General features: G+C 41.5%; 2 protein-coding genes across 12 annotated transcripts in view; one reads left to right on the top strand and one right to left on the bottom strand.

The window, feature by feature from the left end:
• MPPE1 (metallophosphoesterase 1) overlaps positions 1-19607 on the top strand; it is a 35228-nt gene extending 15621 nt beyond the window's left edge. For 7 of the 11 annotated variants that reach the window (XM_014526064.2, XM_025192592.1, XM_025192594.1 and 4 more), the window contains 9 exons: positions 1824-2200; positions 6949-7054; positions 8088-8191; positions 9556-9636; positions 12633-12741; positions 14948-15019; positions 15109-15231; positions 16014-16154; positions 17472-19607. In XM_014526064.2, the coding sequence (XP_014381550.1) occupies positions 1926-2200; positions 6949-7054; positions 8088-8191; positions 9556-9636; positions 12633-12741; positions 14948-15019; positions 15109-15231; positions 16014-16154; positions 17472-17648 (1188 nt within the window). In that variant the 5' untranslated portion in view covers positions 1824-1925 and the 3' untranslated portion in view covers positions 17649-19607. The remainder of the gene's footprint in view (positions 1-1823; positions 2201-6948; positions 7055-8087; positions 8192-9555; positions 9637-12632; positions 12742-14947; positions 15020-15108; positions 15232-16013; positions 16155-17471) is intronic. The other 4 variants (XM_025192596.1, XM_025192597.1, XM_014526066.2 and 1 more) reach the window with 3 other exon arrangements.
• Positions 19608-19679: 72 nt separating this feature from the next.
• Positions 19680-22019, bottom strand: part of GNAL (G protein subunit alpha L) — a gene marked incomplete at its 5' end in the record, with an annotated part of 108501 nt that continues 106161 nt past the window's right edge. The window contains one exon of the mRNA XM_006036342.3: positions 19680-21268. Within this exon, the coding sequence (XP_006036404.1) occupies positions 21122-21268 (147 nt within the window). The remainder of the gene's footprint in view (positions 21269-22019) is intronic.

Raw genomic sequence — 22019 nt, 5'->3', positions numbered from 1 at the left:
AAGAGAAACCTGTGATAGATGCTGCCAACTTTTGTCAGGATGGAGACTTTTGTGCTAAGTTTTAACATTGTTTGAAACTATCATGAATTCTCCAAAAGAAAAGAGCTTTGTTTCACTAAGACCTTCATATCTCTCTGATTTTTCCCCTTTGAAAGCTGAGGCTCCAGTCACCTGCTAGTCCTGGAAGCCTCCAGTAGATTTGCTCAGGGGCATGGTCAGGTCTTTTTTTTTTTTTTTCTTTCTACTAGGAAGCTTTCATGCAGCACTTCAGTGAAGTCACTATCCTTTTGAACTGGGTTACATTAGGTGACCACCAGAAAAGTTGCATGTGACCTAGTGCATGTGCTACTGTTCTCTTTGCCTACTACAGTGTCTCCAGGACAAGCTCCCATCATTCATGTCTCTATTTTTAGAGAGAAACTTAACTATTGTTAAGTTTTGTATGTAAATTAGTATACTACCATAGCAGTTTATGGTAGTATAAAGCTCAATGTGAACTAATTCATCCTGCTGAGAATTGCAGCTTGGCATTTGGGCTAGGGACAGACATTACACACAAACTGGTTGATCAGAAACTGGTTTAAACCTGTAACAGAACAGATGTTCAGTGCACATAAACTAGTTTGACTGACTGACTGAAACTGGTTTGAGATAAACCTGGTTGAATGTAGTATCAGACTTAACTGATTTGGCTCAAATCGGTGTATGCAATGTCTGTCCCAGACCCCTTGCTGATTTAAGATAAACCAGACACCTCCAGCATGCTTTCTGGGCTGGGCAAGGCTCTTTGTTCCACAGCAGAGCTGGCCCCTCCCCTCTGCTTTCTGGCTGGAGCTCTGGTAGAGAGTGCAGACACAGCAGGGTCTGCCTGGCTTCCCTCTGCCCTATCCCCACTTTGCTGCTTGCTGCTCAAGCAGGGATCCTTCTTCCTTTCTCTTCCCCGCCCCCCCTCCATCTCCCACAGCATGGCCCCCAGCCCCATGGCCCCTAGGCACATGGTATGCTAGCTAATGCTTAGAGGTGTCTCTGTGTGTCTCTCTATCAATATCACTGGGACAGGCAGACAGCACAGTGTCTGTTTAGGGCTGTTTGGAGCTAATCAACAGGTCAGCCAATAAGCTGTTTAAGAAGAGTTTGAACTAATGGAAAGAGCCCATTGCTTTGCTGATGAGGTGATAATCACTGTTATCAGTCTCCTGCTGGCTTGCTTGCCTGTCAGTTTGCTGCAGACAGTATAAAGAAGCAGGGAGAGGAAGACTGAAAAGCTCCGTATGTATCATCAACAGATGCATGCACTGTACAGACCCTCTTGCCTCACAGAGTGCTAGCAGGGGGTTGGGGTCTGGCAACACTCCTGCCCCTTGAGCAGCCAGAGGGGGAAAAGCCTGGGACCATGCAGGCAGACCCCTCTAATCCAAGCATCCTGCTGGGGCGTGGCCACACCCACCCAGGCTCAGCATTGTGGAAGGGAAGGGAGGGGAAGGCTGCTCTAGCACCCCTCCACCCCCACCTTCTAGCCTGAGCCACTGCAGGCATGTGCCTGAATTTCCTCAGTCCAGAGAGAATGTCTGTCCAGTTACAAACCGGTTCATCCTAGCCAGGTTAGACTAACCTGCAAAGATTGAATCAATTCAGGCTCAGGCTTTTTGAATGTCTGTCCCTAGGCTTGAAGTTTAAGTCTTTAGTGTCAGAGCTTCAAAGCTTTTAAAATGAAGGCAGTTAACTTTTTCGGCTTGGTATTTGGCTTCACATCTTGTAAATAAACTGTGCTTGGCTAGTGCCTTGAACCCAGTCGTTGTGAATACTTTATATTTCTTTTGCAGGTATTTTGTATTACTGTGAAGACCTCTGATTGGACCTGCACACTTCTAGCTGTGTGACAAGTTCTTCCCGTTGGAGAATTACTTCCATAGGCTGCTTTAGCAATGTTGAGATTCAGCTCGGGCATGGTGAAGAATCTTCCTTTGAAGAAGAGAGTTTGTTTTCTTCTGATGCTTGTGTGTCTTGCCTGCTCAGTGTTAATCTTTTGTGAATTTTTAATTTATTATGTAGTGATATTTCAGTGTTATTGGCCAGAAGCGAAAACTGACACACTTAAGGGCAGCAGACAAACTTCAGCTTCTGTTTTGAAGGCAATGTTTTTATCTGATACCCACCTGCTTGGTGAAATCAAAGGGCACTGGCTGGACAAATTAAGAAGGTAATAATTGAATTCAGGAACAAGCTGCAACCAATGTCTGGAGTTTTTAGTAGTATCCATATACAACAAGTACTAAATAGCATAGTGCAATGGTGGCAAATTAGCCTGACTGGCTATGAGTTCTCATTTGAGTTTGGGATGGAGAGAACAAAATAATTTTGTAGGATTAAGGAATTCAGTTTATTTAGTCAGTGCAGCATCTGACAGATTCACATAGCGAAAATTGTCACAAGCTTCTGAGTACCTTGCTTGGATCAGGGAGTCTTTTTTCCAGATCATAGTAATACTTCATAAATGATAGAGTGCTTTTCAGAAATGAGCTGTTCAACATCCCTGTTTTTTAAGGTCCCTGTATTACTGTCACACAGTGAGCCAATGGCAGAATGAGGAGTAAAATCCAGATCTCCCAGTCCTGAACCTAATCCACAAAGCCATGTTGGTTCTTCATGTTAATCCAAAGAGAAGCAGAAGGAAAGTGCTTATTCTGTCCTGACATGAGGTATAGGACTGTGGAGATGGAATTTGGTAATGCTCAGGACTATTCTTTTCTTTCAAGTAGAATCATTGTATCAAAAGCTAAGAGTTGAGGAAGGAGAGATTGAAACTTGAGGTCAAAGGAGTTTCTCTTGATTTTATTTCCCTGAGAGAGAGTAAAACCTTCTAGCTGTAACTTTCTTTTTTGTGTAACCCTGCATTGACTAGATACAAAATTGCTTGTTTCTATTTTATGACACCAGTGGGGGAAAAATTTAACAGGTCATTAAGGCATCACGTGAAACTTGTAGTTATCCTCAGAATCGGTAACTGCTGAGAGATCAAGCTATTGCTGAACTATCAGTTTTTAATAGTATGTATGTATGTATGTATGTAGGATAGGATTCATTTTTATGTAGCAGTGTAAATTTAGTGCATTTCTGCCAAATTCAGTGGTGTTCCAGTTGCAGAATAATAGAATGTGGCCTATTCTGAGTTGCAACAGGAGCCTGGTTCACATCATTTCAAAGCAACACCTACTCAAGTAAGACACATCCCTAGGTGCCCTAATACAGGAAAGGTTTAAAACAGTAGTATAACCTTGCATAGAGCACAGCCATGGTACTCTGGCCTACCCTTGTTTTGTGAAGGCAAGCTGATATCTTTTTAAACAGTGTTATGTCATTTTTTGTTGTTAGCAAAAAAGACTTCCTGCATTTGAGGTACCATGTAGTTAATGTGTTGTTTAAATGATTTGTAATGCTGTTTCATTAGCCAGAGAGGAAACTTGGTTAGCAATTTGAAAGATTGCTGAAGGAACAAAAACATTATTGCATATATGAGTATTCAGCATTCTACTAACAATCTATTTATATATAATCTTTAAAATAATCCCTTAAAATGAGCTGAAGATTTAGTTTCATCAACACTTTATGCATGGAATGTCATGAATGGGCAGTGTGTGTTTTGGTGGAGTGGGAAGGGGGAAGCTCACCTACTAGACTTTAAGGATTAAATCTTACTCACAGTTAAACATCTAAATGCTATGTGCCCAAACGTAGCTATATGTAAGTAGCATTTTTGGTACTCAGTATGATTTTAGTTCCTATTTCCATGTACAGCTATGTTTTTTCCCTTCTGAAGATGCTTAGAAGGCTCCACTCTGGTGGTTCTGCTAGTTAGGCATGTAACATTACATAAAACTCTGAAAGTGGGGCTGGAAAAATCCCACAACTAACATCTGAATGGTGACTGTGGGAAGAGGGTGGACTTCTCAGCCAGCCAGAAGGGGTTTGACCTACATCTGTTTTGCAGCAAAATGCTTCAACTACCAGGCTATGAACGAGGGAATACCCAGAGCACTTTCCAGCCCTCCTCTAGAGGCTGGCTCACTAGGTACCTAAGTAGAAGATATGCGAGTCCCAGAGGACAGCAAGCAAGAAAGAATGTGAATCTATGATGGGCATAGCAATAGAAGGGATCAAGACCTGGGTTTTGGGCTCTGTGGAGTGGGCAAAATTTATCCTCCAGCTGTCTCTCTATTTTAGGCAGTTATTACTGAAAGCTGCAGAAAAGCAACTGGAGAGAGGGACCGGGCCAAATCCAGGGCTTGCTCCCTTCCATTGTAGTTTCCATCTCGCTAAACTGCATTCCTGGCTTGCTCTTCTCTTAGCCCCACTTGGTTGTTCTGTTGACCAGCTGTGCTGGGAAGTAGGAGATGCAAGTTCAAACCCTTTATGGGTCTGGGGAACCTGGAATCTGAGCATGTATCCTAGCCGCTAAAGCTAGGGCTGTTCAACTTCTAAGTGACTGGGGGCCACACACAGTATCAGTGGGGGCTATGGCATCCCTGGGCCATGTGAGCAAGCCCTCTTCTGCCTGCATTGCACCATGCAACCACATGGGTGCCCCTTTCACCACTGCATCATACACCCACACAGCCCTAGGCTCACCCTCAGCTCTCTTCACTGTGCCTCATTGCATCTCCCCACTCTGGGGGTAGGCATGGAAATCAGAAGCCAGAGGAGGGAGAGCCCAGAAACTCCAGCTGCTGTTGCAGCTGGGACAATAGGGGAAGAGGGGACCAGGCAGGACCCTTGTGGCTGCCAGTTGGACAGTCCTACACTAAACTTTTGGGCTAGAAGGTAATCATCCTTCTCCACCATCACATTTGCTGCCCACTTGCTAATTGTGATTTTGCTCTGGTTTCAGCTTCAAGTTCTTAAATATAGTTCTGTGTCACCTTGTGCAGGATGGCGCACATGTGGCCGTAGGGGAGGCTTTGGTGCATGCTTGGACAGAGAAGGAGTGGTGTGCAGGTAGAAATAGATCTAAAATATCCATAGTGCCAAAAATGACACGCATTCAGTTGTGCTTGAGCATGTAAATGGGCCCCTAGGATTTACGTTTAACTAGGTGTCATGTAGGGGTGCACTGATAAAGACTCTTTTGGCTGATACCGATGACCTATTATTAATGAACCATATCGGTTGATACTGATCTGATTGCTGATATGCAGCCTGGCAGCTTGGACAGCCGTATCTGGCTGGTAAGTCTGTTGGGTGGAAGGGGTGGTGGGGAGGGAAGGGGTGTGAATGGGGCAGATCGAGGCCCCTGTGGTGAGGGAGGGACTAGGGCTGGGGCAGGTGCTGCCCAGTCGGGATGGGGCAGGGGGCAAAGCTGGCTGCTATGTGCACCCCCAGGGGAGCCATGGGGGGAATGTGCCCCTGGATCTGTGTGTGAGGTGAAGGTGGGCTGCTGCTGTGGACTGGGAGCGGAGTCGGCACTGGGCTCTTCCCAGCAGGGAGGCTGTGCTTGGAGCGGGTGGTGGCGGCGCTGGGAGGGGGGTGCTATAGGGGAGCTGCAGCCACCCCACAATTTGCCTTAGCCCCCCACTTCCAGTGCTGTTGCCACCCACCCTGAGTGCAACCCTGGCCCAGCCCCTCCACCAGGAAGAGTCCAGTGTCAGCCCCAGCTCCACTAGCTCACTGTGAGGGCCTCACAGATTCACAGAAGTTTAGGGCTGGAAGGGACTTTGTGAGAAAAATGCAAGGTTCTCCACCTTGGGAGGAAAAACCTGCAGCATCCTTATAGGCTCGGCAGTGCTACGCTGACTAGCGCTACGGAAGAAAGAGACTTGGGGGTCATCATTGACCACAAGATGAACATGAGCCTGCAATGCGATGCTGCGGCTAGTAAAGCAACCAAAACACTGGCTTGCATCCATAGATGCTTCTCAAAGAAATCCCGGGACGTCATTCTCCCCTTGTACTCGGCCTTGGTGAGGCCGCAGCTCAAGTGCTGCGTCCAGTTTTGGGCCCCACAATTCAAAAAGGATGTGGAGAAGCTTGAGAGAGTTCAGAGAAGAGACACGTGCATGATCAGAGTTCAGGAAAACAGACTTTACAACAGGCTGAGAGCTTGGGGCTCTTTAGTGTGGGAAAAGTGCAGGCTCAGGGGTGATCTGATGGCCACCTATAAATTTATCACGGGTGACCACCAGTATCTGGGGGAACGTTTGTTCACCAGAGCGCCCCAGGGGATGATAAGGTCGAACGGTTTTAAACTACTGCAAGATCGTTTCAGGCTGGACGTAAGGAAGAATTTCTTTACTGTCTGAGCCCCCAAGGTCTGGAACAGCCTGCTATCAGAGGTGGTTCAAGCACCTACATTGAACACCTTCAAGAAAAATTTGGATGCTTATCTTGCTGGGATCCTGCTGACTTCCTGCCTTTGGGTGGGGGGCTGGACTCGGTGATCTTCCGAGGTCCCTTCCACCCCTAATGTCTATGAAATCTATGAGATCATCAGGGCCAGCCCCCCTGCTCTGGGCAGGAAAGACTGCTGGGGTCAAGTTAACTCCAGGAAGATGTGCATCCAGTCTTGCTTTTGAAGATGTCCAGGGTAGGAGCCTTGATCTGCCCCTTCCCCGCCCCTGCAGATTTACCAGCCAGACACTGCTCTTCAAGTTGCCGGGCTGACTGTGTACATGCTGCGGCTGCATGTGTACACGCAGCATTTGTTGGTGAAATTATTGGTCACATCAGCCAAAAAAAGCTGATTGCTGAGCATGTAAATTTTCCTTTTATTGGTGCTGATATGATAGGGAGCGATGTATTGGTGCACCTCTAGTGTCATGGTAAGTCTTGTAGGTGTCTGCCTTACCTTATAAGTGAGGAATGTACGTGTTTGCCTTGTCTTCCTGCCAGGTCAGACTGTATATTCAAAGTAGCAGGAAGGTAGAGGCATATATTGACCAGATCTTTTCTCTGTAGGGAGTGGCAAATGGAGAGAGCCTTCCAAACTGCCCTGTTACTGCAGCCAGATGTTGTTTTTATTCTGGGTGATGTCTTTGATGAAGGGAAGTGGAGCCGCTCACAGGTAAGAGGGCCACATCTGCTTGATGAGTTAATAAGCAATTGGGTTTCCATGAAGGGGTTGATCCACAGAGATGAGCAAAGTGGGACTAACGTAAATGGAAGATTATCCTTAAGCCCAATTGATAATTCTGTATTATGGGATGGAAGGTTTTCTGTGATGTGATCCTGGCACTACAAGGCTGTTGTGGCCCAGTCTGAATGGGGGCTACACATAGCCATTAAGTACTAAGTTTTCTCTCTTGCTTTGAGGGAGTTTAGACCCCTGGCACTTCGATTACATGGTTAAGATGGTACAGGGTGTGCACAGAGAATGGGCATGCCTGGGGCACGGGGTTAAGTGTGATCCTTATTGTACATATGAAGCACTAAAACAGAAAAGGGGATCAGGTGGGTTTACTCCTGCTAATAGGAAGTACTATTTTACTGGCACAATCCTCTTCTTACTGATGTCCTGCACTATCAAAAAGGTAAAATTCAAGACCACAACATATTTATAAAGCTTTGAGGCCACCAGTTCCTAAGATGCAAGACAGGATATTAGAATGAGAATGGGCAGCAATTGAAACTTAAATAGCAAACGATTAATTTATTCAGCCTTTTTTAGTGTACAGGAGACAATTGGCATTTGGAATCTGAAGAAGTGTATTATCCAGAGTGTGCAAAAGTTTTTTGCTAGAGAATTTGGCAAACAATAATAAGGGTAATAATCAGACCTGTGTATTAATGCCCACCTGTGGAGTTTGATCTGTTGCTGGCCGATCAAAAAGTTCTATTTCTTTACTATGTTTTAAAGCCAATTTTCACTCTTTGCAAGAGCATTCGGCATGCTAGCACCTCTTTTAATGAACCCATCTTGTCAAACTGAAATCTGGCGATTCTTCCCAAGTTTGGGGAGTTTTGTCTTTTTTCTTTTCCATAGTCCAGGCTCCTAAAACACAAACGTCTCTCACGGTCTATTAACCAATGTGACACCACACAAGTAAGCTTTTTCATAGTTCTCTTCAGCACCACCGATTTCTACAATTTTCCTGCAGGCTTGGGCAGATGATGTCAGGAGATTTCAGAAGATGTTTCGACATCCAGCCGAAACTGAGCTTGTGGTTATTGTTGGCAACCATGACATTGGCTTTCATTATGAGTAAGTATTTCAGTAAGACAGAATTGCCAGGGTCCAAATAGTAATTCCTGTGATTTGCATATGATTCAAAGCCTTTCAAATTTTCTAGAGCAAGGGTGGGCAAAATACAGTCTGCAGGCCGGATCTGGCCCACCAGGCCATTCTATCCGGCCTGCGGGACCCCTAAAAGATTTAGAAAATATTTATCTGCTCCTGGCTGCCTGTCAAAGATGACAGGAGCCACGGGCAGTAGGACCCAGGGAGCTGGCAGCAGGAGGTAGGAGCCCCGCCCCACCCCACCCCACCCCTAGCCATTTTCTTGCCTTCCTGCTCCAGCACCATGTGGCTCCTGGCTGTATTCCCATACATGCAGACCCACACCCCACAGCCACCATCTCCCACACATGGCCCCCACACACCCCTCACACCTATCCACCCCCACACCTGAAATACCTATACTTCCCTAATATACAAGAGTAAGACTTCATTTTAAGCTATTATATACAGTCACCACTATGTACACTATGGAAACATGTGAAGCAGGACAAAAATATGTTTTGAAATCAAATTAATGAATGATTTAGATGTTCACGTTTTTTAGAATATCAATTGGTATTTTTCTGGTTCCAAGATGGCAAAACCTCTTGCTGAAAGGAGTACTTCTGGGGGCATGGGGAGGGACTTGTGGTGGCAAAGGTCAGGGTTTAGGGGGCAGGATTTCCAGTCCCAAGATGGTGACCGGGGGGGGGGGCACACCTGTCAAGGGGTAGAGCTACCCATGTGGCCCTTAACAGCTTGCCAAAACTCGGTAAGCGGCCCTCCACCCAAAATAATTGCCTGCCCTGATCTAGAATGTTTTCAAGTATGGATTAAGCCAGGCTTTCACTTTAGAAGTCAGATCTTTGGGCTGGGTGGTGGAATGCCTTATGAAAGTGCCTTCATGCTCACTGTGTGCTTTCCTGCTTGTGCTACTATTCTCTTCAGAGCCAGTTTGGCTGTGCTGGCACAACAAACTCAGCACTGCTCTAACGCATGTTGAATTGCAGCAGCCCAATAGATCCTATAGATAGGGGTCCTAGAGATAGATGGGTATTCCCTTTTCCTTGTTATTTCTGCAGCAGGGAGGATGAGTGGCCTCTACCTGCTGTATTTACAGGAGGGCGTAAGTGTACACTGCAGTAAGACTGAAGCCAGAGCATAGTGGCAAAGCAGCAGAATCTGAGCCTTAAGGTATAATGTGGACACCGGAGAAGTAAGCTGCTTACCGCATTTGTAAACCAATGTAAAAGGCAGTCTTCAGTGTATTATGCCAAGGTTTTGAGTATCACAGTGGTTTTTTTTGTTTTTTTTTGTTTTTTTGTTTTTTTTTGTTTAACAAAACACAGAATGACCACTTACAAGTTAAAACGATTTGAAAAAGTCTTCAACTTCACCCCAGAAATGCTAGTAACCCGGAAAGGAGTCAAGTAAGGCTACTTTTTGCTAATGTTCAGACCCTCTTATTTCTTAGATCTTCTTTTTTATTTTGCTAAACCCTTTTTTCCTGTTATTGTTTACCCAAAAATGTATAGGATTGAGCTAAATTGTTCATTGTTTAAATACCAACATTTACCATTGGTAGAAAGTTCTCCCTTTTATTATCAAAGCTCAGCCCTTGTTTGTGGACTCTGGCAACAGAACACCTATCCTGCAGTCCGTATGCACAGGAATGATTTAACTGGGATCACTTCAGGATTTGCCTCTAAGTAAGCCACCATACACTGTAGGAGGTAATAAGCTTTTAATATTAGTTGGAGAAACCTTTGAGGGTCCAGTAAATAAACTGTTGAGTTTACATTTATTTAGCATATCTCCTTGGCTTATCTACTCCAGTGACACGGGAACATTGCCTCTGCTGAAAAGCATACTGTCAGACTCTGCACTCCTCCCCGCCTGCCCCGCTCCACCCCACCCTTGATAAATATTTTGACTGTTGACTATTTGTCATGCGTACTTGCAACTTCTAATTCTGTGCAGGAAGAATAACAATAACAAATACAAATTGCAATACAAGTACAAATAAAAATGGACTTAATTTTTTAAATATTAAACATTCTAAGCAGGCATGGAACTGCTGTGCCAGGGGTTCCCAAACTGTGGTATGCATATGCCGGGGTGTGGACATCTCTGGTGCATATGTAGGAGAAATTATGTAATGGAAGATTTAATTTTCATTATAATACTAATTGGCATTAAAACACATTTATACACATAATTTTTGGTCCTGCAACATGCCAGAGATCTGCCAATTAATTGAGTTTGGTCTGCTTGCAAGCTGACATGCACTGCACTGCACTGCACTGCATCGCGTGCAGTTGTACAACTGGTGAAATGTGTGTGAGCATGCAGAAAATGGCGGTGATGTGCTTTTGAAATAAAGCACCTTTTATGTGTTTTAGTTCAAAAGCACACCGCCGCTATTTTCTCAGCACTGATGTGCATTTTGCTGCTTATACAACTGCAAGCCTCACAGTGCCGGGTGCTTTTCGAAGTGCTGCGGTGCTTGCTTGTGTAAAAATGCCCTAAGGGGTTAAAATATAAAACATATGCTGGTAGGGGTACACAGGCAGCTGGTAAATCTGGAAGGGGTTTAATAAAAATAAATAAATTGGAACCTCTGTGCTATACCATTCAGGAAAGAGAAATACTAGGAGTATCTACATGTGCATTAATGCGCTCTAGTTAATGCACATTTAATTTAGTATCTGCCATTGTGAGGTACTAGGAGAATGTGCATTAGCCTATTTTAATGTACATTAACTAAATAGCACGTTTTTAGTGATGCTTTAATGCACACATTAAAGTGCATGTGTAGACACGCACACTGAGTATAATACAGGCCCATGCAGTACACCTTCTTGTTAAGCAGGTCTGGTGCTACACATGCATGTATAGTAGCTAACTTTAAAAATAGCTATGGAATAAGAAATGACTCTATGCTGCCCTTACTAAAATAGTACAGCAATTTACTTACAGTACACTGCAGCTTGTATGTGTAATACCGTATTGACTAACCCGCTTACTGATACAAACTGTGTTATTAAATAGACTCTGGGAAGATTCATGTGCAGAAAACAGGTGCAAACCATACAGCTTATTTGGTGAAAAATATTGGTTGGGATTTAAACTCATCTGCTATATTCTAGTAACCCTTGCATGATTAATGTAGCTCACTTATGCATGTAACAGACTTAATCACAAAGTTGTTCCTCTTTTGTGGTTAATCTGAATACACCCTTCTCTGTTGGCTGTTTGCATGCAAGAGAATTGCTGTTTATGCTTGTGATGGGTAATAGGCTAGCAGCAAGAGAAGATTAATTTAAAATCTAAAAGGAAAGTACAGTTAAGTGGCTGCAGAGCAAGCAGGATGTGGAAGCTGTGCTTGAAACCTAAAGCTTGACTAGAAAGCCATCTCTTTAGGTGTAAAACAAAATAGTTGGAACAGTGGCTCCCAAAAGCACTATAGCAGTGGTTCTTAAACTTTTTTTGCGGACCACTTGCAAATTGCTGAGGGTCTCAGCAGACCACTTAATAAACTTTTTTACAAATCAAAGCGCACAACTCATATTTTAATCTTGGTAGTTTTACCTTACAAGTAGAGAGATTCTTGATTTGTTCCATAACCTTTCTGTGGACCACCTGAATGGAGCTCATGGACCAGTGGTGGTCTGCGGACCACAGTTGGAGGACCTCTGCACTATAGCTTTGCCTTAATTTTGCTAAGAGTCACTTATTGAACAAATAAAAATTTGCAGTGGCTTGACTTTCCCTCATAATTCCATGTTATCAGCTTTTGCACTGCAAACAAAATATACTTTTAAACTCTTGTTACAATTTTGAATGATATTTTGCCAATTAGATCTATGAAAACAAGTGAGCATGTAGAGCAGTGGCAGCTGATAGTTTGTTTCAGGAGCATGTAGAAGAGCGTGGTCATGAAACATCATAAAATGGAACAGATACACGCTATGCAGACCTGCCCTGCCCTGCCCTGTGGTGTGCATCTTTTCAGGGGTAATGTGATCCCTTGAAAAATGTGTAATAAGCTTATTGCATGGGAAAATTACTATGTGGAACCTGTCTTGTGTCTCCTTTTTTAGTTTTGTGCCTAGCAACCCTTTTTTTAATGCAGACTGGGTTCCCTGGCACCTAGTGGCCAGACGTTGTAATAGCACTTTCTGTGGGCAGTTAGCTTTGGAGCGTTGGTTGTCTCTGCTCCACAGAAGTTGTGACACATCTGCACCATAACTATGTGAGCTGAGAACAGCCACTACTGGATTCAGACTGTATGTTTTGACTTGAATATATGCAAGTTGTGAACACATCAAAAGATGGTACCTTGTTGTGCCACTAATGCATAGTCACCAAACAGTTCGTGCGCGCGCGCGCTCTCTCTCTCTCTCTCTCTCTCTCTCTCTCTCAGTTTTGTGCTGGTGAACAGTGTTGCTCTGGAGGGTGATGGCTGCACCATCTGCAGTTTAGCAGAGGCAAAGCTCATTGAGCTTTCTCATAAATTGAATTGCTCCCAGCAGGTAAGTGTTTACCAAGTGGTTGCTACCGAAAGCAGTTCATTGTGGTAAGTGAAGTATTGGTGCTACGGTCCTAGAATACAGGTTCTCTGAAAAATCTGTCTCCAACCCTCTTGTCACTAGAACCCTTCTTCCTATCCTGTTGTTCAGACATCACCTTGCAGATCACACTTGTATATATTCCAACGCTCCCATAACCACCTTCTCTTTCACGAAATCACTTAAACTTCCCATATACGGGGCAGATAAATCAACTACCTTTTTATAAAAAAAAAAAAAAAAAAAAATTATTTAAATCAGATTTTTTTTTTTACTTAATCGTTTTTTTTTTGGTTAAGATTATTTTTTTTAAAAGCAACTTATATAAAGATAGTTTTAATTTAAGATATGTTAAAGCTCAAAGGTATCATGGAATAGGGATTATAACTTCTAATTCTATACTATTTGAGACAATATATTCATGTCACCTTTTTTAGAAAAGTTTAATAAACATGTCACAGCAGGCCATGGATTATATTAGGGGCCCAATCTTACAGGGTTCCCAGAGGCTCCTCTATAGATTAGGAAAGATTAAAGAAAACCACTCTACCCAATGGGACTCCATGCTCCATCCAAGATCCCATTGAGTATCTCTGTGATGCTTAGTTTCAGTTCTCGAACTGTGGATTTGTCTCCAGAGTAGGCAGACAAGGTTCATTGGGTAGATGTGATATCTTTTATTAGACCAACTAAGTAGTTGGAGAAATTGTTCTTTGCAAGCTTTGGGGCACAAATGCCACCCTTCAGGCACAGGGAGAGTTTGCTGTCTCTAGAGAGAACATCTTTCTTAACAGCGTATATGGAAATGAGAGATAACAGACCTGATTACCTACCCATCAGCCCTATTGTCTCTGCAAGTTTGTGTACACACAGTCAAGCCCTTACCTTTCTCTAAAAGTGCAAAGTTTCAAGAAGTTAAATGAATAAAGGATATCAAACAAGAATGCACTTTTTATAGAAAACAATGATTAAATCGAAGCTTCCTGACCAGTGATTTAAATCGTGACTCAAATTGATTGGATTTAAATCAAATCCACCCTGCCCATATAGGGTCTCTACTTCATCCTTCAGAAAGACAGGTGTCCCTTTGATTCCATCAAATTTTCTAGCTTCCTTTTAGCTATAATGAAATTCTGATTTCAGTTACCATGACTTCATTAAACTCATCACTGTTCACCACATGTTACCTTGATTCTGCCTTGAGTGCTGGCCAGATACAATGAAGGCAATTTGACGTAACAGATGGGCAGTCAGGAAACACAGATCCTATTTCTGGCTTTACCACTGATGACCTGTACAAGTTTTGGTGAGTCACTTCATGTTGCAGAGCATTTAAAGATCTTTGGATAAAGTTGTTATGAATCATTTCATGAACAGGCATCTTTTTCAGTCTACCATCTCCTGTTCAACTTTCCTCATGTATTCTTTATAACCTGTTATATCAGGGAGGAATATTTATCTTGAGATTCTACCATCGACACTTTTAGCTCTTTTTCCATAATAAAGCTGCTTCTCTTGTGTAAGAAGAGTATTAACAACAAGCTCTAAATCCTCTCTGTCTTTTCAACAAAAATTGTCTATTTGCTTTGCCTTAACCTGGACCCTGAACTTCTTATCCTGGGTTGTGGACCAAGCTGACTCCCATTGGAGCCAGGATCTTCATGCATACTTTGTTTACTTGCTAGGGTACAACTGTCTTTTTAGGGCCATAACAAATTTCTATGGTCCAGCATATACAGTAAAATATTGCTATTAGATTCTCATATATACAGAAGATATAACCATACTCATGCCATCCTTAAAATTCCCCTAGAACTTAATTCTAGTTCTGAATTGGCTTTTTTTTTTTTTTTTTTTTTTTTTGGAGACATTTTAAGCTTTGTTCATTCAGTATCATCTACTCTTCCACCACTCTGTATGGACATCTTTTATTTGGAGAAGATTTCTTTTATTGTTTTTCCTATTCTCTGATTGCATTTCATCATACAGCTTTTCTCCCTTCTTTTTAGCTCTTAAAATTCCTTCCCCTAATTTTTAAACTCTAACTCTGTAAGGCCACGTAGCAGCTTCCATGAGATACTGTACTGAAGTAGTCTCTATGATCTGAGGTTCTTCCTCTTACCACTGAGACATGAAAAACATAAGTTGTCTGGCTTGATTTTGTTTGCAGGAACAGAAGCATTCCAGCAGAAGGTGCAGAGAGGTGGAACAGCTTCCTGTTTCACAGCCAATCCTTTTACAGGTTTGTTGGGGATGTAAAGATATGTATCTGGTAACACTGTCCAAAGACTTCCGTTAGCTAATAACTGCTCTTATCTGAATCCCTGCAAGCATTACCCTCTTTATAGGAGGAGTGACTCTGAATGCACTGGAGAAGATTCTGCCCCTCCTGAGGAGAAGAACATCCCGTTTAAAGAAAAGTATGATGTACTTTCTCAAGAAGCTTCACAAAAGGTTTGATAATTTAGCATCTTTATTTAATATCACATAACTTTACATCTCTTCTTGAAATCTTTTAATTATTTATATCATATTGGAAAGAGCAAATGCTAGCTGAGACAAGCTGAACACAGCTCTTCCCGATTAGTGAGGCTTTGCAGACTCTGTGGTAGAAGTGCTGCCTAAGGACCACCAGAGTCTGTCTTGGCTCCACGATTGTGCCACATGTAGGTCCAGGCACTGAGTCTGCTATAGTAACATTATCTTTAGTGTAGCATTTTGTACTCTATGTAAAGTTTGAGAGTATACAGGTAATCCATTTTTGGTAGGACTAATAAGTCAGTGATCTTCTCCAACACACTCTAAGCATTATCTTCACTGACTTAATTACCATAAAAAGTGCAAACAAAACATCCTAATGAATTAAATGGGCAGCATATGGTTCCTACAGTAGAAATGTATGTGCTCAAGTTTTGCAGTGTAGTTCTCCTCCTAGACAAGAAAGCAGCATTTCTCTTTTTAAAAGCAAGGGTTATGTGGTGCCAGTGACATACTAGGCTTTGCACAAGTTCTAATGCATAGGATGGCCAAATGAAGCACCCCTTTTAATAAAATGTTACAAAAACGCACAAAGCTGTTTGAGACCAGGGAAATAGGAGGATTCTGCAAAAACATTAGCGCAAAGAGACTATTTGGAATCCCATCAGAAGAAAAAGTAGGTATTAAGTCATGTCACTGTTTAAAAAATGCATTTAAACATTGTTTACATTTTTTTTCTTTAACTGTTTCCAATATAGCTGATATGGTGGTTTCATCCCCGCTTGATTCTGAGTGGCCATACCCACAGTGCCTGTGAAGTACTGCATGATGGGAAAATTCTAGAAGTCAGTGTCCCATCGTTCAGTTGGAGGAATAGAAACAACCCTAGTTTCATTATGGTATGTTTTAATATTTTTATTTTTTTTTTTTTGTCAGCTTGCTATTCAGAGATGGTTATCTATTTTTTTTTAACCAATGCCACTGATTTTTAAAAAACAAAAAAAGCTGACTCCTTCAAACACGCAACACTTTTTATAATCTGCATCCACTTTATAAAGCATAGCAGTGGGAGCTGCACAATCTGTGTAGCATACAAGTGATACTGCTTGATCTGTACACGAGTACAAGCATGTAGGAATGTTTTTATAAAGAGGGAGCAGTGTAAACTATTGACTTGTAGAAATTATCAGTATTGTGTACTGAACAGTAGAGACACTAATTTTTCTTGGTTGATTTATCAACTATGAAAGCAAGACCGTCTGCCTCCACCTGTATGGTGGTCTTGCCTTTTCAAGCTTGCCCATTAATCACTTTACGCAGGGCAAACTCTTGTCTTCTGGCAAAAATCTGCCTCCGTGTCCCCAATTCACATGTCCTACAGAATGTTGGTTATGCTTCAGTAGATAGTTCTAATGCTCACTATTTTTATCATCGATATTACTAAGAACTAATTTCCCAATTTTAAGATACTCCAAGTATTTGACAAGTTCTCTTTTAAAATAGAGAATCCACAATCTGTCCATTCACTTCACAGCATGGTAAGTCTCATTATTGAAACTTGCTGCTTTTGGGTGAGACTTTCTTTATCCATTACCCAAGCCTCCTTCTCAATCTGTATATTCTCTCTTTTTTTTTTTTTTTTTGTATGATTCTTTTGCTAGGAAGTTTTACTTTTAACACCTGCTTCCTATTTAATTTTTTTCTGAGAAAGTATGCAGCTTGATGGCAGCTAATCTCTGCAGCATGTCAGATGTATGATTTATACTGCAAAAAAAAAATTCTCCACTCAGGTTGGACTAATCCAAATGAGAGTTTTCACTGGTACTTTAATTCAAATGATGGATTTTTGAGTCTGGTTACCACCTGAAGTTCAAGTTCAATCCCTTCTATAAACTTGAGTTTGAGTTCCCAACTCAAGCTCAAAATCCAAGTTAGACACCACCCCATCTATTTTAATGTTAACCAATTTTGATTAGGAAACCTGAGTTAACACTACACTCCGTTTGCAGTGCAGACTTCCTTACTCTACTGCACTCTAGGGTGTGGACAGACTACAGGGGAATGGCAGAAGGCATTAGTGCTATGAAGCTGGGTCAGGTCCTGCCACCCAAGGTAGAACTTAACATGATAACTATCCCATTGTGTCTGATTTAAAACCAGCAAACTAAACCTGTGCCCAGCCTTGTAAGAGCAACTTGAATCTTTTTCTTTTTCAGGGTAGCATAACACCAACCAACTTCTCCCTCCAGAAGTGCTTCCTTCCATTTGAGAGCAGAGTTTTTACTATATACTGTGCAGCTGGAGCTCTGCTTGTGGTCCTCCTACTAGCTCATTTTCTCATGCCATCTTTTTATTTTGCTCAGCGTTTAATCAGTAAGCATAAAGCAGTATGAAGAGCCAAACATCTGCAGTCAGTCACTGATACCAAAGCTGAGAACAGTCAAACATCAGACTATATTCATGCCAGCAAATGACCTAATTTGATTGCTAGCCCAAAGGCAGGTTGCATTCACACATACCATAGAAGTCCTATACAGTTGATATGACTACTACAGGATAAATAATTAACTGAAATTGTTTCATGCTGTACAAAAATACTGTATTCTACAATCAAATGAGTCCTTTTCTGCTATATTTTTTTGTATCAAATATGTATATTAAAAGTTTAACTGTACATTATGTTAATATTACAGCCTCATCACTTGACTGCACTTGTCCTACCCTAGTAGAGGCTTAGGCTTGCAAACTGGAACACTCCTGTATATTTTATTGCTGCATGCCCTTCTTGTGTGAGAGACTGTTAATGTCAGCAGGAGCTAGATAAATCAGCATTAAGAGATGCAGATTTCCTTAACATTTCTAGGATGTGGTGGGCAAGACTGTCACTTGGGAGAAGAAATCCACTAGTCCCTGATGCATTAAAGTCAGATGTTGATGATTGCAACCTGCAGCTCTTGTCTACCAGTAAGTGTCAAATATCCCAACCCTCTGAAGTCCAGTTTGTCAAGTGTCAGAAGTGTCAAAACACTTCGAACCTGCTATAAAAATTAGGGTGACACCTCTCAAACTGCTGTCTTTAAAAATGTGCTATGGTAATTGTAAAAATGAAGGCCCTGTTGCATCCCAGAGATCTGTGTGGAGGGGGTCCCTTCGTTTGCCAGTCTTCCCCAGGAAGGGAGGTCAGACACCACTGTATTAACAGTTACCTATGCCTTGGTCCTGGATTATGTGCCCCTACAGGATTCCAAAATAGTTACCAAAGGAGGTTACATTAACCTTATTGTAGAACTACCTTCAAGCTGGAATCTCCCTTTTAATGGGATTATGAAGATTGCCGCATGGGGAAACCCCAACAGCATAGCCACAGTGGGCCTCAGAGCTGGTGAAGTCAGAGGGCCTCCAAATGGTTGGCAGTAGGTAGATGGCAAAGACCTAGAGGCTAGAGTCCCTGCTTGTTTTGGCATGGGGGAAGAGGGAACAAAATCCCATTTTAACCAGAAGGAAAACTGTTTTGCATTGGGAAGTTTCCTTCTGATGTCCTTGTGGAAGAAGGGAGCTCTAGCCTAACATGTTACTTTTTAAGCCTACCTGCATCGCTTATTCTTAGAAAAAACTGCTAGTTTGTTGACGGGGAGGATTTGATAGGGAAAGCGAGAGAATTTCTGTGTCCAGTTATACCTATTACTAACTACTCTCTGCCTTTCACTTTCTGGGAAACGCAATGAGAACTCTGGAGTAGATACAGAGATAAAAATATCTACAGCCCAGTAGTAATTTCATGGCAAGGGGTAGAAACTATGGAAGGGTCTTAGTACAGTGTCTCTGACTTAGTATTGAAACAATCCCCTTTTAAAATAGAACCAATTACTGAATTTTCTCTACAGTCTAATAAGTGAAAAAAGACTGGGTTTACAAACAGTAAGTCATGCCTCTATTATAAAAATTTGGTTCATAGTGTTTGGGTGAAAACACTTCAGAGCTCAATTTGTCCTTAACTAAAACAGAGTGGAGACAATCCAAGGAGTGATAAAACAATGTCTGAAGTAATGTAAGCTAACACTTTTTTCTCTCTGTTTCTGTTATTGCAACTGTAACTTTAGACATTTGTACAGGTTATCTTGGACACAGGAAAAGTATATACTCACAGACACAAAACACCCATGTATAAAATATAAAGCAGTGTTATAGTTACTAAAAAGGACATGCCTTATTGCTACAGCAATTCTTGCTTTTTGTATATTGTACTGTACCACAACTTGTTTTGAGAATGTCATTTGCATAAATTATTCAAGTCTGAGAAATATTCACATATTTTGATTCTACAATATTTAAAATAAAACAATTTTCTAATGTGTCTCTTTATTAAAAGAGAAATAAAAATGTCATCTTGTAATTCTCTTAGGCCAGACACAAGGGTTTACTCCTTTTTTTTTTTTTTTTTTTTTTTTTCTTCTTCTTTCTTGCTATTTACTTGCACAATGAAAGCTGCTGTTGGTACAAAGATTGAAGAGCTCTATAGAATGGTGCTTTACACATTCACAATTGGCTTCGGCAATTGTGAAGTTCTATGAATGACCAAAGAATTACCAAACATAGTTTCTAAAGATAAAGAAAAAAAAATCCTTGGTTCCCATTAAAACAACACCAGGTTGCAATTTGGACACTTGAATGAATTCCAATGTTTTAAAGCTGAGACTTCAAAAGAGAAAGGCATGTTGCTGCAACATCCGGTGACTGTAATACCTTACTTGGAAAGGTAAGTGGTTAATTTGCATAATTTATAATTTTTTATACTAAAGAGCATTTTTATATAAACCAGAAAAAAACCCCTAAACTCTACAGATAAAGTTCTTACCTCCAGTCACTGCTGCAGGTAAGGTTGACATCAAGCTGTACAGCGCAGTCAAAAACATACTTACATCTTAGCTCATTTTACAGGTACAGCCATAATCAAGGCACAAAGATCTTCTACAAGTATTTTTCTTCAATAAAGTTGTACAAAATAATATTACATTTTACAGTCTGTACAATATAATAAACCAGCAGTAAAACAAAAAATATATATAGGGGAGAGGACTGTTGTCCAAGAATGATCTAAACTAAGAGGATCATTTGTGGACAGCACAAATAACTGAACTGAGGGTGGTTAATTTTCTGCCTAGATGTAATAGGCTGAAAAAGTAGCTGTAATTCAAATGCCTGAGGTGTGCAGAGACACTTAGCCCCAAAACCCCAGAAAAATTGCTTATCTTCACTGTTCCTCTCATTGTCTACTCTACTTCCTGTGCCAGTAACGGCTTAAAAGAGGAGGTCACTTTATCAGTTGACCTGCAACTCAGTAATGCTAAAAACTGTGACAGAGTAATAAATATTGTGGTGCTGCTACATTGTGTGTATACTTCCTCAACAGTATTTAATAACCTGATACAAAGTGCATTATTCTTTTTTTCACCTATCAAGTACTCTTAGATGTCATGTTAAAAAAAAGGAACCCACACACAGGGATAGTTATGACTTTAGTGTCATCCAGCTGAGAGATACCAGTTTGAAGTAACATTAGCCTGCTTGAAAAATTTAGCAGACTATGTTCAATTAAGGGGAAAAAAAACCTAAGGAAAGGTTTTTAAGCCCAGAGGGCTTAGTGGAATGATAAAGAAGTGGCATGTCAAAATAAAGCACACAAATAGTCCCAAAAAAGCATGGAAGAAAAGAAACCCAAACTTGGTTCCAATCAACTTGAGGGTTAAATAATCAAGGTAAACAAACTGATGGGACTGACATTTCTATAATATATTCTTCCACCCTGTGTGGGATAATAGACTAAGGAGCAAAGAATTTAAAACCACAGGCTCCACAGTGATCCTAATCACAAGAGTTCATACTGGCGAAGATGCATTCTCTGAATGATGTCTCGACAGTCGTTGAACACTCTGCGGATGTTTTCTGTGTCCACTGCACATGTGAAGTGGGGGTAGCAGTAATGCTTGCCATCTCCAGTTGCCGTGCTTATCCTCTGCAGAAAAAATGAGACAGTAAGGAATGATTCCTTAGGGCTGTGTACACAGGAGTTACTCCTTCCAGTAACCACATGTACTCAGGTTGTGTCATGTAGAAAATAACAGCCAGTTTTCAGAGATGTCTGCTTGACTAGCCAGATACAGTATTGGCACATTCTGAATAAATGAGTCAAGTAGATATACAAGTATCAAGTCTCTTAGCAGGAAAGCGGTTGGTAAGCAAAGGGAAGAAATCCAGTCTAAGCCAAATTTCAGTTCTCAGTTGCTTGTTTTGAAGTTTTAATCCCTGCTACTAAAACTACTAATACTGTAGGTGGTGGCAATTGGATCCCATTTAGGTATCTGCATTTAAATGGATGTCTTGATTATGTCACTGCTAAGTTATTACAGTGAAAAGCATTAAAGAAAGCCCAAAGTAGACATAAAATGACTGATTAATACAGAAATAGCCAATGAAGGAGACAACTGGGCTGCATGCAGCCACTTCTTCTGGAACTTGGACCTCCTAATTTAAAAAAAAACAAAAGGAAAAAACACTCTATTTCTCATCCCCCAGTTTTTGGTAGCTCTCATCCTCTGAAGCATCCAAGCATAAGCTTAATTTCCACACTGAAGCATCCAAGCATGGGCTTAATTTCCACAATCTCCCTTACTGGGCACATGCAAAAATCTCTTCACTATAAGAGATGCTTTAAGGTGCCCAATTGTAGTTTACAAAGGTTTGCAATTATATCAGTTTTCCACAGC

Source organism: Alligator sinensis, unplaced genomic scaffold (assembly GCF_000455745.1).
Source record: "Alligator sinensis unplaced genomic scaffold, ASM45574v1 scaffold1143_1, whole genome shotgun sequence".
In the NCBI taxonomy this organism is placed as follows: domain Eukaryota; kingdom Metazoa; phylum Chordata; order Crocodylia; family Alligatoridae; genus Alligator; species Alligator sinensis.
Note: the sequence above shows the minus strand (reverse complement) of the source record. Positions and strands in the feature narration are given on the sequence as shown.